This window comes from Ammospiza caudacuta, chromosome 5 (assembly GCF_027887145.1).
Source record: "Ammospiza caudacuta isolate bAmmCau1 chromosome 5, bAmmCau1.pri, whole genome shotgun sequence".
Classification (NCBI taxonomy): Eukaryota; Metazoa; Chordata; class Aves; order Passeriformes; family Passerellidae; genus Ammospiza; species Ammospiza caudacuta.
Window position 1 is genome coordinate 68,163,671 of NC_080597.1, and position 18,852 is coordinate 68,182,522.

General features: G+C 37.6%; 1 protein-coding gene across 1 annotated transcript in view; it reads right to left on the reverse strand.

Moving 5' to 3' along the window:
- Nucleotides 1-18,852, reverse strand: part of CACNA2D1 (calcium voltage-gated channel auxiliary subunit alpha2delta 1) — a 360,302-nt gene that overhangs the window by 309,272 nt on the left and 32,178 nt on the right. Inside the window, exon 2 of the mRNA XM_058804461.1 lies at nt 612-693. Within this exon, the coding sequence (XP_058660444.1) occupies nt 612-693 (82 nt within the window). The remainder of the gene's footprint in view (nt 1-611; nt 694-18,852) is intronic.

Below are 18,852 nucleotides of genomic sequence, written 5' to 3' on the forward strand. Positions count from 1 at the left end.
TATACACACAAAATTGTATAGACAGTGTAATTATGACGTTCTTAATTGTGCCTTCATTTTTCTGCAATGGCACATGTGTTGTCACCATCTATGAATAAAAGAATAACACCAAAAAAAAAATCTCAATGAGAGATTTGTAAATTCCTCTCTAAAACAAACTTGGTGTTAAATCGAACAGCTGAATAAAAGTAGTTTTCATTCTCATCTGTGTTTCTGCTAACAAAAAGTTGCCTCAATTCATGAAATATGTGTCAGAAAGATAGGTGCCCTTGCTAATAGAGAGCAGAATTCACCACTGTGAATGGTTGCTTCCTGGATACCATATTTGACAAACAGAACATAAAAGTGCTTGCTTCAGTGGAAGTCTTGCAACAATGGCAAGCCTTATGTCAGATACTGCAAAGCTGATTAAATATTATCAATGAGGAAGTGCTGCAACACTGAGAGTGAATTGATGGATATCTGTTCTTCATTTCTCTCTCAGTAAGCACTACAGAGTTAAATTAATCCCCTAAAACCATTTTTGTATGTTGGGATGAAATGACTGTAAAGCCTGGAAGGTGCAAGCCCTTTAGTTTCTAGTTACAGCAGCCTAGGACACCTCTCCTTACTTCAGCAAGCTGGTCCACCCCACTTGCAGTTCGTGCGAGCGTCACGAGATCTTCTTGCATCTTATCCACCCATGCTTTTATCCTGCAGAAAACAGAAAACAAAACAGAGGCATCCAATCAGACAAGTGGAAATGGCATACAAGCATATAGCACAGAAAAAAATAAAAGGGATAAAGTTGAATACAAAACATAAAAGACTTGTCTTTGAGGTTTTTCTTCTATTTAGCTTTGCTGACCTGAATCTATTCATACAGCTGACTGTGGTGGCCACCATGCTGTGCCACCTGTAAAAACCCAAGAGTGCCATCATATATCTGTAGCTAAGCTGCAGCAAAGATCCCTACAACAGAGCTGGCACACTCCCTGCCAGTTAAACCCTTCTTACCTGCTGAGGAGAGGTAAAACCAGCGAGAACTGCTAATTCATATATCTGAGTATAAAACCTCGGTCTCCTTACTTTCAAAGGATAGCAGTAATCCAGTGGTCTTAGGAGCCACTCATCTTGGTGCAAGTCCAAGTAAAATAATGGACCTCTCATTAGTCCTAAACAAATTCATACCCTTGACCCTAGTAACCCTCTCCATGCCCATCCTATTTGCACTTCTATCCAACAACCTCAAGAACGCCCCCAACACAATTACAAACGCAGTCAAAACCTCCTTCTTAATCTACCCAATCCCAATAACAATCTACATCCACTCTGGAACAGAAAGCCTCGCCTCCCTCTGAGAATGAAAATTCATTATGAACTTCAAAATCCCCATCAGGACAACCTGCCTGCCCTGCAGCTCACTCCCAGAAATTCCTCTCCTGAGTGCCTCAAGGCCCTTCTCCCAACAGTGCAGAGACAAACAGCAGCTGGAAGCAGGCTCACAAACCACACCAGATTTTCTGGCCTGTAGCCTCTCTTCAAGGAAGGAACAGCAGGACAAGCAGCAGTGGCCACGAGCTGCTTTGGAAAGGCACGTTTGCTCCTGGCTGCTGTCACCAGGGAACAAGTGATTTGCTGCTGTGCCTGCTCCCCGTGCCCAGTGAACCTGACTCTCTGGAAAAGCATTGGATCCAACACAGTTTCTGTGCCACGTCATGTTCTCTAGCAGGAAAGGAGCCATGGTGAAAGTTTATTCCAGCAAGATCCATGTTCAGAAGGTTGTCTTGCTTGCCTAGCCAGAAAGTTTCACGTCCAACTCAACTCTCACATTGTCCCTGCCATTATGCCTGCTTTCTGCTCTGAAACCTAGAACAGATAAACATATTTGTCCCAGCCATTTCCCAGCCTTAATCTCATACCCCAGGGATGACAGCTTAGAATCATTCATTAATTAAGACAGCAAAAAGGAAAATTCCATTTTTGCTTCAAAATGGAAAATTTGGAAGACAAAGAAATAAGATGGAAGACTGATTTTACTCCTTTTTTCCATGTCTTTAATGAATAAATTTTCTGCTAATCCACAACCAATATGTCCAAAGATTACCAACTCTATTATGGTCTCAAGTTGGTTGTTTTTTATTAAAGGACCCTTCCTCATGCTTCCTTCACACATGAAAAATCATATTTGCATTGACTATAGCAATTAATTCCATTGTTGGTGTACTGCTCCCAAACCTTCCCTTCTATATTTTGCTTTCCAAAAATTGAAATAAAATAAATTAATTTCCTGGTTCAAATCTCCACAAAGCCCTATATTATATAAACATTTAGTTCTGTATAGAAATCAGATTGTTTAAAACCATGGTGCATTATGTTTACCATGGCTTTAAGACCGTCACCTGCATCTGTGTGAAGCACATTGACTCAAAAGCACAAGTACAAGCACAAACAAGAAAATGTTACCATTTTCCATTTTTAAATGGTTTCCGTTCTCCTGAGTGGAAGAATGAAGTAAATGAAAGGTGAAAAAGTGAAACCCATTACCCAAAAGTGTTTTCAAAAGCATAAAATAAATAATTGAACACTCTGAGATTTTTTTTTTTTATGATCCATTTCAGTTATAAAATTGTGGGTGTTATTTCTAGCAGGAGTCGATGGAAAAAATCAGGGAGGATTGATTTTTAAATTGACTTTTTCCATTTCCTACTGCTTTATATTTTTACTAGATATGTTCCTCTCTGTCTTTAAACAAAACTGGAATGGTGAAGACACATATTAGTTAACTAGTTACTTAGCTAGTGAGTTATTTAAATTCGAAATTTAAGAAGAAGCTAAACTTAAAATCAATATTTACTTACTATTACTTGCAAATGAAATATGCATTATATTTGCTCTTAAACATGAAAAAATATTGATTTTTCAATAAATACTTTTTATATATTGTCTAGAACTCCTGCCTCCACACAATTAGCCCACACCTTGCCTTTTGAAATTAATCACCATGACTAGTTTTTGTTTTATTTTGTGTTTGGTTTGATTTTGTTTTAATTTGTGTTTAAGCTAGGCTTCTGCTTCAATGTCAGTGGGAAAAGGCATGTCCAGAGCTGACTCACTGTCTCCTCAGCCAGGTGAGCTGAACCTATCTTCTAAATATCTTCTAGTGGGGCTCTGGTCAACTCTGATTCCAAGTCAGAGTTCTCCAGCTTGACTTTTAGTCAGGTAGAGTTTCAGTCTGTAAACTGGAATAGTTGGAAGTACACCTTCTTCCTAACTTAATGGCAATCTCCCTCCCCAGCTGTAATTTTAATGTAAATTATAAGGTTTCTTCCAATATATTCACTATATATTTACCTTGAGATGATTTTCTTGCATATTGGAGTTAGTCTGTTATACCTTCTCTAGTGAAAACTCCTTTTTTTTGCTTTCCTGTACATCAGGGTGCAACATTGTCACAGAATTATGGAACCATAGAATAGTTTGGGTTGGAAGGGACCTTTAAAGGTCATCCAGTCCAATCCCCCTGCAATGAGCAAGGACATCTTCAACCAGCTCAAATTGTTCAGATGGCAAAAAGCAATAACATCACAAGTGTTGAACTAGATTACTGTCAAAAGTAGAAACGATAAAACTACATTCCATGACTTTGAGGAAGCTCAGTATAATTCCTCCTGCTTTCTCACAAGAATTTGAATATGATTAGTAGTATTTATAAAGTCTAATGTCAGGATTTCTGCATCTCAATTTCCTACCTTGCTACCAGACAAAAGTGTACATTTGAGACATTTCATGCTCCACATAGGCTTTTTTCTCAAAAATGGACATACTCACATTCTATATGTGAGTATATGTTCTATATTCTTTCACAAGAAAATTGCATATAGCATATAAAATAAAATGGTTTTTGTTTCTCTTTTCCAGTGAAGGACTTGTAATATCTCATTGTGGTTTTGGGTTTTTTTTTAAAGTGTGTCTTTAAAACAAAATAAATAAGGGTCTTTAGGCACTGAAATGTTGTCTGGTGCTCCTTTTAACTGAAGCCTTCAGTGCAATATCTGTCTGACAGCTGCTCATGGTCAGAGTTTATTTAACAATTGGAAAGCTGTCACAGAAAATGGGAGTCCCCATGACTTAAAGAAGCAGCAGCAATTTTTTTTTCCTGCAAAGGGCACCAACAGAAAGCCTGCACAAAAGGCTGGTTTGTTCCTACCATTATTAGTTTGGCACAAACATTGCACTGGATGTATCACCTATTGTAAGGTGATCATGTTCTGCAGGACAATTGACAAACCCCCCTCTCCCACACACAAGCTGTCCCTGCATGAAGCAGTGACAAGACAAAAGGAGTGTGCACATGCCTTCCCACAGCAACTTCCCAGTGATCTGGATGATGGAGGGAGCTGTCTGATCGAAGGTAGACAGACACAGGTCATTTACTGGGGCATTGGAAGGTACAACGCTGCTCCTGTCACCTGGGCTGTGATCAGATTGATGATAAAGTAGCCAAAACACTAAAGAGCCACCAACCACATTACATGATAAGCCAACTTAGTGAAACATCTACTTTGACAGCACAGGAAGATTTTGTTTTCTTTCTTTTCTTTTTGTATTTTTTCTCATTTTTTAAGCAATTATATTTGCTAAAGTCAAAGGATTTTCACAGGTACACCCCTAGCCACACTACAGGTAGAACTAAATATAGAAGGTCCTAGACTAAAAAAATCTTTATTTTCATTTCATTAAAACCTATTTTTATATTAAACCTGTACTTGCAGAACAGAGCACTGCTCAATTACAAGGGTAAAAAACCAAGACATCTTAATGCAGAGTAACCTGGCTATAACTATAACCTTTTTTTTCCCCTACTGAAACTGATGCAGTATTTTTCTGCTGACTTCAGGGAAGGGAGATTCATGTAATGATATGCCAGATCTTTCTTGACCACTCACACTAATTTAAGGTCCATTAGCTGACTTCTGCTTGGATAATATGTTATAATCTAAAGAGGCAAGGTTAAACCTTAACTCTGAGAATTGAAGTCATGTGGTATGTTGGAGATCCACATCCAGTTCTCAACAGTTAAGATTACATTCAGCTCAAGTTCCTTTATAGCTCTTTTATATAAAAATAGCAACAACTGAAGTAATGAAAGCTGTCAGTAGTGAGAGGAATAATTGTTTTCAAAATAGGTCAATATTTCTCTGATTATCAGAAAGGAAAAAAAATACATAATACACTGCTCCTGATTCAATTGAAAAGTGATGTTCAGAAAATGAAGATAAATGAGATTAGTTTCGGAAACTGGGAGACAAAGCTTTCCTATATTTTTTCAGCCTAACCCCACTTTATTTTCTTGCTCAGAAAAAGCCTTCACTTTCACATTTAGATGTTTTTTATAAGATTTGCTGTTAGTGACGGAGGGGGAAAAGGCTACAAAATTATCATAGCAGCAGGCTTCATAGCTATTTTTTGTCATTATTAGGCAACACCAGAGGTCAAATAGAAATTCTTATAGTAATTTATAGAAGGCATATGAATAGAAGTCAAAATAGAATTACTAACATTCTGCCCAGAAATTACCCATGTTCTGCATTTACACCTCTCACTACTCAACTAGTGATTTTAAATAGCATTGTATTTTTTTAATGACCTAAGCTGACAGCACTCATCTCTCAGCATTTATGGGGATAAATGAATAGGTTATAGACAACCAGACTTTTGAAGAAGAAATAAAGGCAAGTTTTGTGAAATACTGAAGAAATTTTTATAATGTACCAAAATTCCACTGATTCTAAAACAGAATGAAGGGGCCTGGATATGAAGAAAAGATCACTAAAATCCCATTGTTATCACATTAATCTCGCCAATGTCCACTGTTCCCATAGCCAGAAAATGAAAAAAAAGAGGGATATACAATTTATATGTGACATTAAAACACAAGAAGGCAAAACAGTCCATCTAAGGTTTTGTGAATTTTCCAGATCTTACTACAGTGTTTGTAATAGTGCAGTTAGATTGCACAGAGGGGACTCAATTTCATCAGCCAAAGACAGGCTCACCTCATTCTATGACTTCTATGGTTATGAACACCTAAGTGTGATGCATAGTCCTCCAATACTTATTTCTCTGTTGTTTGAAAGTTTGCTAATGTGCTATTTAAAGGTATTTTTAACTATAAAGTAAAAGTACTGTACATAGTAAATAACAGTTTGAAATTAAGGTGAGGATTCAGAAAATTAGGTGAAAAGTTGTGTTCTGCAAATGTTGAAGACCCTTTTATTCCAATGCAATAATGATACGGGAATATATATCAAGTGCTAACTATCTGTTACAAATATATCAACACAATTTTGTATAAATGTTTGGAAGAATGTTTGAAAAAGCAAAGCAAAGATTAATTCATTATGTTTTGGCTGCACTGAGCGAGGAAAATACAGAAGCTATGCAATCTCTGTGCATAAGGATGGATGCACAAAATCTTCTGCTCCACAAGAAGATATATTGCTTTTGTTGGCAAGAAGAAATATTAGTACTTTGTTTCTTTGCCCTCTTTGACCGTCTTATCTTCCCAAATGTGACAAGCTGTTGGCCCTGCAAGGAGCTCCCAGAGATAAGACAGCCCCAGTGATCAAGGCCAGATGGCCCCTTCCATTCTTTCCTGTTTTCAAAGTGTAAAACCCTTGCTTGGAATAGTTGTTTTACATTTCCCAAATGGAAACATTTGGGAAGCAAGACATAATTTCTCTGTCATATCTGTTATTCTATAGCAAGAAAATGTCAATGTAGACGGAAATCTCTTCAGGATACATTTGGTTCTTAGTAGCAGACATCCTAATGTTCAGACTTGGGGGTTTAAAGCTTTTAATTTATGTAGTTAGGCCATCCAGTGACAGAAGGTATAACATTTTTCCATTTTTTCCCCCCAGCACTCCTTTTCCATATGAACATAGTTCATCTCAATCATGGTCTTCACAGAACAAGTTCTCAGGAGCATTCCAAGTTGACTGCTCTACCAACTGCTCTTTCAAGGACTCCCCCTGGACCACAGATAATTGGGAACAAGGAATCCAGCAATGCAGCATTGGTACAGACACAAAGAGAAGGAATAACCCTTTGACTGGGCCAGCAGCTCAGGATCTTTAAGTTCCACCACTGGCTTCCATGAGAAAGTCAGCAGCAAGTCAATTGTTCATGGCATGCGAAGGGCAGATCCTTTTCTGTGCACTTCTTTTTGAGAAAATATTGCTTTGAGAAGAATACTGAGTCCCAGTGGCAGGTTTCAAGATGGAAATGGTCAGCTGTGAATGGCACCATGAGCTGCTTAGCTTTTGTCCCATTGCCCATAGAAGAAGAAACCTTTCTCCGTTCTCAGCCAGGACCTCTAGGCCAAACTAACTCCCTCAGCCCAACATCTCTTTTGGAGCAAAGCCTGAATGGCTGTTTTGGTCTCACCTTCCACAAAACCTTGCCTAAATACCCCCATCAGAAGGCTTCACAGATGGATCTGGGAAGAATCTCCTCTGACCCAGTGGCTGGACCTGCTGACTGCTGCTCATTCTCACTGAAACAACCTCTCCTCATATTTCTACTCTTCATCTGCAACTTCACCTTACATTTTAACAGGTGTGTAGCAGATTCTTCAAAGCACCCAGATGTTAAGCAGAAGTGATGAAGCAATTCCTTCAATATGGTGTCCACTTTGAAGAGCATGGTCCTATTATTTTACAACCTTGTTCAGCATGAGCCAAGTGCCTAAGAGGTTTAACTACACATGTTCATAATTATAGTTTCTGCTTCACAAATATTTCCCTTTACTTTGCCAAAAGTGTTCTTTAGCAGTCTAAAGCTTCCTAGCAAATAACATGAAAAAATATCCTCTCACGGAAATTACAGTTGCACGAAATATCATTTAATAATTTAAGATCAATCTTTAATGCAAGTCTGACAGAGTCAGCTGCAAAATTGCTATAAGCTGTGAAAAGAACTCCTTAAAAATGATTGTGCTTTAATTATCAGAGATTATACTGCTAAAGCAGTTCAACAGAGAAGACATAACAAATTTTCAGCTCCTAATGACTGCCAGTAGAGCTCAGATATGTTTCATTAAAGGCTTTTACAATAAGATACACGTGTAGTACCATTTATTGTTTACCGTTAAGGAAGCTTTCCAAATCTTTCCAAATCTAGTTACTGTTTTTGTGACTGAGAAACATAAATTCAGAATGAAGACTCCCTAATTTGTTTCTCATCTGTACCAAATTAAAAGCAGTCATTTAATTTTAAATTGAAAGGGTCTAACATCTGGCCAAGGATATAGATCTCACAGAGGAGCAGGCATTGCTGGAGAGACCTGGATGTACTTGCACCCACCAGAGATCCCCTAAAAGAGCAGGTAATATGCCTCTCATCATCTCTTTGCTTCAGCTCTGATAACTGGTATTTAAAGAGTATCCAATGCAACTGGACACTCTTTAGTGCAATCTGGTCTCAGTAAAATTTCCCCAGTAAAAACACAGATATTCCACTAAAATTATACATGAAATGTGTTAAGAAGGAGACTGAAATTGAATCTCACATACATCACTGCAGTTATTCCAGCACTTTAACAATGGAATCTGGATTAGAACAAGTCCTTATGCAAATTAAGATGTAAATGCTGCTATTTTTGATGGTTCTGTATTATGTGGTAAATCTGTTAATAGCATAATGCCTTTGGAGAATAAAAAAGCATGTCTTAAAAAATTATTGAAAAATAAATCTCAGTTGTAATGGAATTTTACAAAGTGCTTAACAGCACAATTTTGCTAAGACATTTCAAGCAAACAATTACTTTATCAGTAGTGTTTAACATATCACACTCATACTTTAATCATAATTTATATTGAAATTACTTCTTCCCCATGCTAATAAGCATTACACTTTAACATTAGTAAAGAACAAAAAAAAAGAATATAAAAATATGATACCTTGGATACCAGTAAAGAAAAGATTAAAGGAAAGAAAACCCTAAGATTCATACAAACCAGGCACATATTAATAATCATGTATGTGCACTGATTCAACTGCATGTGTATTTCATCTAAGCCACCCAATTTATGCCCTAACCACTTCAGAATCTTGTTTTCACTCCTATTTAATGCAGAAGCTGCACATATGCACTGGACTTGTCTGTTCTTCATACTGAATAAATTGTACAGGCCACCACAATAAGACACATACATTTATCTCCTTAAAGCCTGCAGTTAGTTTGATCTGCTGTTTTGGTTTAAGTTATACTTACAGAAATGCCAAGATAAGCTTTGAGGGAAATGACCCTGTGTTCACCTCATTTTGTCATCACCTGCACTTCTGAGGAACTGAACAGCAAAGCTTCCCCTGAGTTTAGCAACACATGGATGAAGCCTTCAATCAGTGTTTTTCACTGAGTTTCAGGAAATTGAGGTATAAATCAGCGTCCTTATTAAAAAAATAATAAGTTTGTTTGTTTTTCAATTTTTGGAGGTGGGGGGAGGTTTAGTGGTAAAAAATAGTATTAAAGTACTTTGCCTCTCAGCATATATTAGGCAAGTGCAACTAAGGCAATGACAGCATCATCAGGGAGCTGAGTTACTCATTCCTCTATTTTTATCTGATTGTCTGATGTAGGTTTTGGCTGTAGCAGAAAAAGTCCAAGGCCCAGGACTGACACTGACACCAGCAAAACCCTGAAGTACCCAGCCTGTGCTTTGCTGCAGCAAGGTACAGGAGCAGGTGAGCAATTTCCCCTGTGCAAGTCACACTAATCACAGAACTGAAGCACATAACAGAACTGGGATGCTGCACTCAGAACCTGGACATCAAGTCTATTTTTTCTGAGTTTGCCACTTGCCTAAATGTAAAAGCCAAAAGTAAAAACTGAGAAATTTTTAAAAACAAGCAGGTGTTTATGTGCTCTGAAAGATAGGCCATGATTGTATATGGAGAATCTTACTTATAAATTTGTATGAAATTGTTAACACTATCTAAAAGATAAATTATTTATAACAATTCTTTAATATTAAATTCATACTGAGAATATTCTATGATAATTTAAGCACTAAAAAAAAAGAAATAAAGATTGGTAAAAAGTTGTAGGGTTTTTTTACACAACTATAAGCTGTTTGCTACCAAGCTTCAAATTTTATAACCTCCTTCCCAATGCATTTTTCTGTGGTGTTGATCCCCCTTGTTTAATAATGTCAAGGTTTCATAAATAAAACATCTATTACGTCAGATATCAGAATGCCACCTTCTGATAAACCTATGTAGCCTATGAACAAAACCCCACCTGACTCCAAATATACACCACCAATGTACAGCTACTATTCTTCTAATTTATTATATTCTTTTTAATTAAATACTTTAATTTTTTTGCTGTACAGTGTACTCCAAAGCATATAACTTGAAAGCTGCACATCCAAATTAATCAGCTGCAAAAACATTTCCAAATATTTCCTCTGTAAATATATTCTTTCTTTCAAAGCCTGACTGCCAATGTGCAAAATTGTCACCACCCTAATGTGCCACTGCTGTGGCATGTGTAGTAATAGAATTTAGAGTAATGAAGAGACTTTTTTTTTTTGGAAAGACCTGAATTGACTCCATATTCTGAAAGATCTGCACAATCTGCATTCAGTGTTGCCATTTAAAACAAAAAGTAAAATACCACGCCAGAAGATGCAAAGCAGAGATTATTGCACAGGCAAAAGAATGACACAGAATATTAAGTTCCTACAGAAATTAACATCAGAATTAGCATAGCCACACTGTCTTTAAATTCTTCCCATTTCACAAAGTCACGCTGAATTACACGGAGTTTTTGCTAAAGGCGCAGCTGGCACGTCGTTGTTCCTGGCATGCAGATGCATATTAATGGCTGCGTGAAAAGGATAATAGTACATGAGAAATAACCAATGCATTCTTTTCCTCCTGGTTCCAGAGACTGTCTGTGTGTTTCCCCATCTCCCCACACTGCAGTTTTCTGTCTTGAAAACCTAAGGTCAGGACTCCTGGTCACAGGATCAGGACAATGCCTGCACAGGCTGGTGCAGAAGAACCTTAGATGAATTAAACCCATGGCTGTTTCTCCAGGGTGTTAGGGAGAGCAGCTGTGTATCAGAAGTGCTAGCATACTGTAAACTACCAGAAAATTTCAATGCAATTACCCTGTAAAGAACCAGCAGAAACCAAAGCCATATTGCAATCTTCTGCTTTAGAAAATAAGCCTTTAGAAATGGCTGGTGTCAGGTGTTGCAGGCCAGCTCAGTCATAAACAACTGTGCAGGTCTTATATTTCTGCTGCAATCCTCCATTTGTAATTTATACCACTTTTCTTAAATCTGAAGAAACTGGAGATTGAAGGACAGTGTGTAATGTCATTGTTTGAGTGATACGAAAGCCTTGGCTTCATTATTTTTCTTTCAAAGAACTCTTGTAGACAGCTCATGGATTACTTACATAAACCCTAGAAAAATAAGAGTTCACATTCATGATGTTTGGGCTTCACTTTTGAAAGGCTGTTTGAAGAGACTGCAAGTGTTTGATTCAGAAAGCTCAGGCACAGAAATGGTTTCCAACTGTGCACATGGGGCTAAAGGGCTGCAAGGGTCACTTCACAGTAAAGCTGAACAAGAATGACACTAAATGTAATTCAGCTCTAAAACAATTTCTTCTCAAAGCAGCTTTGCTCTCCTTTCTCAGGCAGGGGTAAATGCTTGAAGGTCAGGAGGCCACAGTGCTTGTCAGTGCATTCAATGCACATTAAAAAGACAGGCTATTAAGCAAAGGTCTCTGACATTTACTTGGGAGACAACCCTCCCCTCTTCCAGTTGTTCCCATCCCCATTTTCAACACATTCTCTAATTAAACATCAATACAATGCAATATAATTGATGTAGCAGTCATTACTGGGAATTGCCCATTCTCCTATCAAATCAGAGTGTACAGAAAAGGCCGTGTCTGAAAGGGGTGAACTTAATTGCCCAATGGTCCCCAAGAGGCTTGTACAAACAGATCAAGACATCACACACACACAACTGATCTCAGCTGTGACACAAGCTTTTTGTCACTCCCTCATCCATCTTTGCTTACTAGGGATAATGGTGGCTGGATTCGACACTGGACAATTTAATAAATAAGAACATTGGATGTGTTTCAAATGAAGCATCCCAGAATGCAGGATTTAGTGACATTTTGATTAAAGGTCCATACATAACAAAGGCTTTTCATGAGGCAGCTGCTTAAAAGACAATCTATTTGAGCAAAACCAGAGCAGAGTAGCTGGTATCCCTTGGCAATTTACTGTGAAACATTTGTTTGCTGCACAACGATCTGGTTCACAATCACTGTGCTTGCATGGTTGGTTGATTAAATCAGTATCTCTAGCAGTCATTACACAGAGCAAAGGAAAAAAAGTCAACTGCTAAAATAATGTCTTTTTGTGATACACAAAACAGACATGCCAGGAAGGTGCTTTCCTTTTTCTATTCCAGCACCTTGTTCTGTTTCCAATTCCCAGTAAAAATCACTGGGGTTTGAAGTTTCACAGTCATAGACAATATTTGATCAAGAAAAGTGTTAGTTCTTCTTGGCTAACACAAGAACAGTGGTGTTAGCCGTGCCGAAGGAAATGCACTATCAACAATTTAGTAATCAATTACAGATTCACTGATAATGATCTAGGAAACTACTGGATTCATTTTAAAAAAGGGAGGGAGGGGGTTTACAAATAGAAACAACAGTAATTTCAGTAATTTGAATGTGAACATGCAAAGAACACAAACCTCCAACACAGGCTGCCTCTCCCATGCTGCAATCTGCACTGTGACAAGTAAAGAGATGCCTTGGTTCCAACCTGGGTTATCAAAAGTAGGTACAGAATATTTAAAAGACACAGATAGGAAGTATTCAAGCAACAGAAAAGAAAATAATAAGAAATACCTTGCCAAGCAGGGAAAATTTCAACTCTGGGGGGTCATGCAGCATTTATTTAGGCTTGGCTGAGTGTTGGTAAGTAGAAGGGAGTAATAGATGGCAGAGATAGAAAGTGAGAATGAAGGAAATGAAGGGACAGCCCTTATATTACAAAAGCAAAAACCAAAAGATTGAATTGCCTAATTTAGATACACCTCTGTGAATGAGTGCATTTCAATTTTTTTTTTTAATTTTATTTATAAAATGCTGCCCTAGGCAGTTTCCAAATTGCTTAGTGCAAAAGCTGTCGATGGCATTAAAGGAAGATGAAGAAATCTTTTAAGCTAGGTGCAGTTTCTGCATTTCTCTTCGTTGTCAGGACTGCAATGCAATTTTGCTGTGACAACATACAAGATTCCAAGGATACACTGAATGCCTCAGGAGCTCTGAATATGTAACATTCTCCAGATGGGAGGGAAGGCAAAAACTTTTGTACAACTGTGTTCACCATGAAGATAGCTCTGAAACAGCAGAGCCATCCATATCTTTGCCAGAGACTCATTCACAGTGTCACAATCTGTACCTTCTACATAAGCATAATTCTCCTAATTTTCTTTTTACTTCTCTCTGCATCTGACATGTTAGGCTAGCATTTTTTATATTAAAGTTCTTTCTTGCCTCTTCCATTATATGCAGGTTTAAATAAAATTCACAGCACGGTAAGGTGTGAGCCACTTGCTTATTACAAAATACTCTCTCACACACAAGTATTATTCACGAATTTGTAGTACCTGAACACCTTACACAACATGTGTAACTGATATAAAACTTTCTCCAACCAAGCACTAACCCAATTAGCTGAATTTTGTCAAAGATTCTAGTTAGATTGCACAGAAATTATCAATCAGGACTCAGATTCAAGAGGTTTGAACTGTATTTATATGACATGTAATATTCAGAATATTTTTTATTTTATCTTGACTTTTACTGGGTTATTTGAGAGAGCTGATAACAGTTTTTTAAGCATTAGCCCAGCTTCAGGAGGCACTAAAGGCAGCCAACCCTCTCAATGATTTTACTGTGTGAAAGTTAAGCAGCAGTAACAGGCAGGTGCTTTGTGCAGACAAGGTATGTTAATCTGGCAAGAGCTGAGTGGTTTGTTTGGCTGATTTAACACCTTTAGTTCTCTGTTACATGATTATAGATAGAGGCTCTATCTGTACTGTAACTTTACACAGTGCTCAGTGCCATCAGAGCACAGATGACATCTCTGAATGCTTTCCTAGGACGAGATATTTTTCACTGTCTAAGCAATCTGTGTACCCAACCTCCATTATATGAACAATTATTGAAAGCACATTTGTGTCATCTACTTTAGATTTTTGCTGCAGGTTTTCTGAGTTTCCTATTTAGAAGTTTTTGCCTCTTGCCATTGTGGGGGAAAGTTGAGTGCCTGAAGTGGGATTTCCGAGCTGTGCCTCAGGATTGTATCATGGGGTACAGGGGCTTTCACAGGAGTCTAAATTCTCATAGCTGTTTTGCACAAAAACCTCATTCCTAAACTAAATTTTCAATCTGCCTCTCTCAACAAAATCCCCCTCCCAAATTTAAGGGAGAGTTCGAGAATGGGCCACGGGGTACATAGCACAGGAGCTTTCACAGGAGCCTAAATCCTCATAGTTGTTTTGCACAAAAAACTCATTTCTGCACTAAATTTTCAATCTGCTCTCTCAACAAAAACCCCCTCTCAAATTCAAGTTTGAGGATGGGCCACTCTGCCACATCCCCAACCACCCAATCTGTGTGGCTACAGGAGAGGGTAAACAGAGACATCTGATCAGCCTCCATTTGCAGAATTAGCACATCCTTTCTGTGTACCAGCAATCAAGATTGCAGAAGGGCTATCCTGAAAGCATCTTGAGAACAGCTGATGCTTAAAAGGCCTTGAGCACAAAACAAAGTAGCACGATCAAAATTTTATCAATTTATCCCCGTTCTAAGCATGTTGGTGAAACATAACCTCTTTTCATTTAGAACAGAGTGCTGTGCTATGTGGGATCTGTTGCCTGCAGTACAGCTGATGATACTTTAGATAAGAAGGATGAGATAGCTTTCAGTCTTACAAAGGTAACAGACCACTTCAATGAAAGTTTAGAATTTGTGTTTAATATTTCATCAACTTAATACTTTGATTTATGTAGGCTACTGTATGTCCTCAAAGGGAAAGAGGAGAGTGCTTTCATAGAGGAGCATTTGGGGAGAAAAATGTTGACATTTCTACTCAAGTTAAACCCCTAATTGTGTATAAATCTTTTATAGTTCTCCTGTTTCTCTGAATAAATTACTTTCACATTGCAACAACAAAATCAGACATTTATAAACCATGGTTTATGATAAAAACTCATCATAAAACACTAGCTTCTCATCATTTCCAATACAGAAACAGCACTAGTGTCAAACATTGAGAGAAGCATTACTGCACACACAATACAGGTCTATTATCCTGTTCTTTGACACTGTAGAAATCCTTTATTAAGACAGTTAATAGCAGTTCTTGATAAAATAAATGGAGGCAAAACATGAAAAGGCCAAAGAACAGAGTAATAGACTTCAGCACAAAACTAATGAAATTCTTAGAGATGGTGTCATATTTGGGTACCTGCACCCTAAGCAGTGTTAGCTGAGAAGAAAGGTCCATGTACACAAACTTTAATATCACAATACAAGGGGTTTCTCCATACACACTCTCTTTTAATAGTGTACAACAATGAGATATTGAAAATGTGCTGTAAAACATCTGATGGCTATCAGCTTTCCTATGCAAACAAGGCATTGGCAGCTCAGTTACCATACCTTTGCCAATGCTAGATACAAAAAAAAATCAAGTAGCATGTTCTTGACTAGCAAACTGTGAAACCTGAATCACTGCTATAAATGAGATTGCAGTATTCTCTCTTCTCCACTTCTGATGGGATATCCTTAAGTTCCCTCTTGCTCCACCTAAAATGATTTAACATTTAGCAAATGCACGTTTTCACCTTTCACTGATGACTTTTGCCACATCCTTTCAGATGCCAGTCCAAAAGCATGTCAGCACAAGGAGTCACATCATCATTCACACAGTCCATTGGTAGTTGTCTCAAGGAGGGAAAGTGGGCAGAGTGACTCTGTTCCCACATGAAAAAAGTAAGTGACCTATGAAATGTGAAGTTGACCTTTTATTTGTTATCAGTCATCTGGACAAGTGAAAGGGACCTCCCTCTTTGTTATGCTTATTGGCCTTTTATCAACACTACAAGCTCCAAATAGGTATTTCCTGAAAGGCTAAACAAATTACAACTAACCTGCCAAATCATAAAGGAAATCATGGCACAACCATGAAAAGAATCACCATCCTGGTCATGGATCCACAAGACTGCTGGGCAAATAAGTGGGAGCAGAAATATCTTAGTTCTGCAAATCTCTAACCTCTCCAATTCCCTATGTTCAGAGCAAAGTAGGAAACAAAACCATTCAGAGCAGTTGTATCTCTCCACATCCACTCAAATCAGCACTCAGTTGATGCAGTAAAATAGTTATCTTATGCTACATTATTTTGCAGTGTTTACTCTGGCAAAAGTTGATTGGGTTTAACAACTTCCACAGCAAGCATGATGTGGCAATACCAAAAGCCAAGTCCTACTATTCCACTGTGAAAAAACTCACATTAACCAACAAGCCATTTAAAATTTCAAAAGAAAAGCCAACAAACAGCTTTGTGTGGGGCCATATTTAAATCATAAGCCGTTATTGTTTTCTAAATCTATTTGATTGCAGATTAAACAAGATGGTCCCTGCTCCTTTCCAAGCCTGCCTCTCCCACAACACAGAACAACTCAGAGACAAACAGTTCTCTCATTTCCCCATGCCACCTCCAGGCACTCCAGGCCACAGGATCTCATGGAGTGGTCCCAACTAATTCTTCCAGAGCTGTGTCTATTCCCACCTCTTCTAGGGAAATATAACTTCTTATGCAGTCAGAAAATTTAACCCTAGTTCTCACATAGGGCTTTTTGTAATTCATGACACCATGCCAGAAAGCCTAAAACTTGGAAAAGTACTGAGATTACCCATCTTGTAGCCTGATCTGAATAACCCAAATTATGGCTCTATTGTACACAAAAATATGAAGTTTCTCATTAATTGCTTCATGGCCTCTTCCTATAGTTTTCAGCTTCTATCATGTGGATACCACTGAGTTCATTGGTTTAGCCAAATGCCAAACACACTCTCAAGCTCCAACTACAAGCAAAAAGCATGAGTTTCATTTGTCTGTGTGCTTTTATATTCCTACTGAGATGTCTCCTGGTCCACACATCCTCTGCTAAAGGTGATTTGTGCTACAGGTGGTTTGTGTGGACTTCAGTAAATCCTTTGATACTCATTTCTCTGACTGTGCACAGTCTGCTCCATGGTGTAACTGCTTAATCAGCCACAAACTCAAGCTCCCACCACCTAGGAGACACACATATGGTAGACTTTGTATTTTTAAGACTCACATAACACTGTCTTAGCCTTAAGCAAAGAAAAAATGGATGATATGACAGGTTCCTTTCAGCCAAATTCTATTGATCCAGTAAAAATCTTACTGCAAATAATTCCACCGTTTAAGGGCTTAAATGAGAGGATTTTTTCACTGCACTCACTGAAGGGTAACTAAAGAGAGAAAAAAGGAATTACCAGTAGGCATTTCAGTAAATTCTTCTTATTTTTTTAAAAAATAATTTTGAAAATGATAGAGCAAACTAACACATGTACCCCAGACAAAACCCAACTATTCTCATTCTCCCTAAAAATTCTTTAAACAAAGTGAAAGAAAGAAGATTAAAAATAACCCTCAAACCTGGTAACAGAGAGAAAACAAAAATGTTGTTGAAAGCAAACATATCATTTCTCTGTTGTGTGTACTTTTTTCACATAGGTCTTTTTCCAAAAGATGGAAAGCTGTAAAATGCTTTCACCAACTGTCCACTTTTACTGGTTTTCTACTGCCTTCATAATCATTATTATTTCCATGTCTCTATATAATCAATTACTTTAAGTAAAAAGCCGCTCTGACTAATGATGCACATTAAAATTGCATCACTAAATAAGGAAGCACCTCAAGGAAAATCACAGCACATACCCAAAATGTTCAGCATAGTCTTTGAGTGTTAGCAGTAAACAACCAGAATTCCTTGCAACAGAATGAACACTCTACTGCACAAAGTGAAGACATTTATAATATGGAGCTTGACATGCTGGAAGCAACAAAACAACAGTAATTGCAGCTTCTGTTTGAAATTCTTTTGGGGAATTTGATGAGCTCCTGTTTCAATACTGTGTGCTTTAAGATAAATTATAGTGATGGATATTTGCACTCAAGCGTTCATGCTGGACAGTGGCCACTGGATCCATATAAGAATTCAGCAGACAGTGCTCATTACAAAACCATAAACTGGTTCATACAGCAGTTTTACAAAGGTTTTTTAAATGTAATTATATGCAGAAAAGTAATAAAATATTTCTAACTTTCAGTAGCAAAAAGAAACTACATGAGAAATGTTAGTATTTTCACAGTAGTTTTAAACAAATCTCAGAGTTCTTTAAACGGCTGCATATGTCTGTGAATGTATCTGTATATACACACACAACTTTACATATAAACACAACTTTACATAGAGGTCTTTTGCAATGATTCATGAATATATCAAAGAATTAATTCCCAAAACATTTCAGCAGTAACAGAAGAATGTAATATTTACACATCTCAAATTCACAGTTATTCTGGAAATTGTTTAGAAATAAATATGAGTAGTTAATGGATATAGTTCCACTATTTTCTCTCTCTGTTTTAATAGAAGAGTTTTTCTCTACTCTCATAAAAGATACTTAGCAACCTCATGTCTTTATTACTTTTTAATG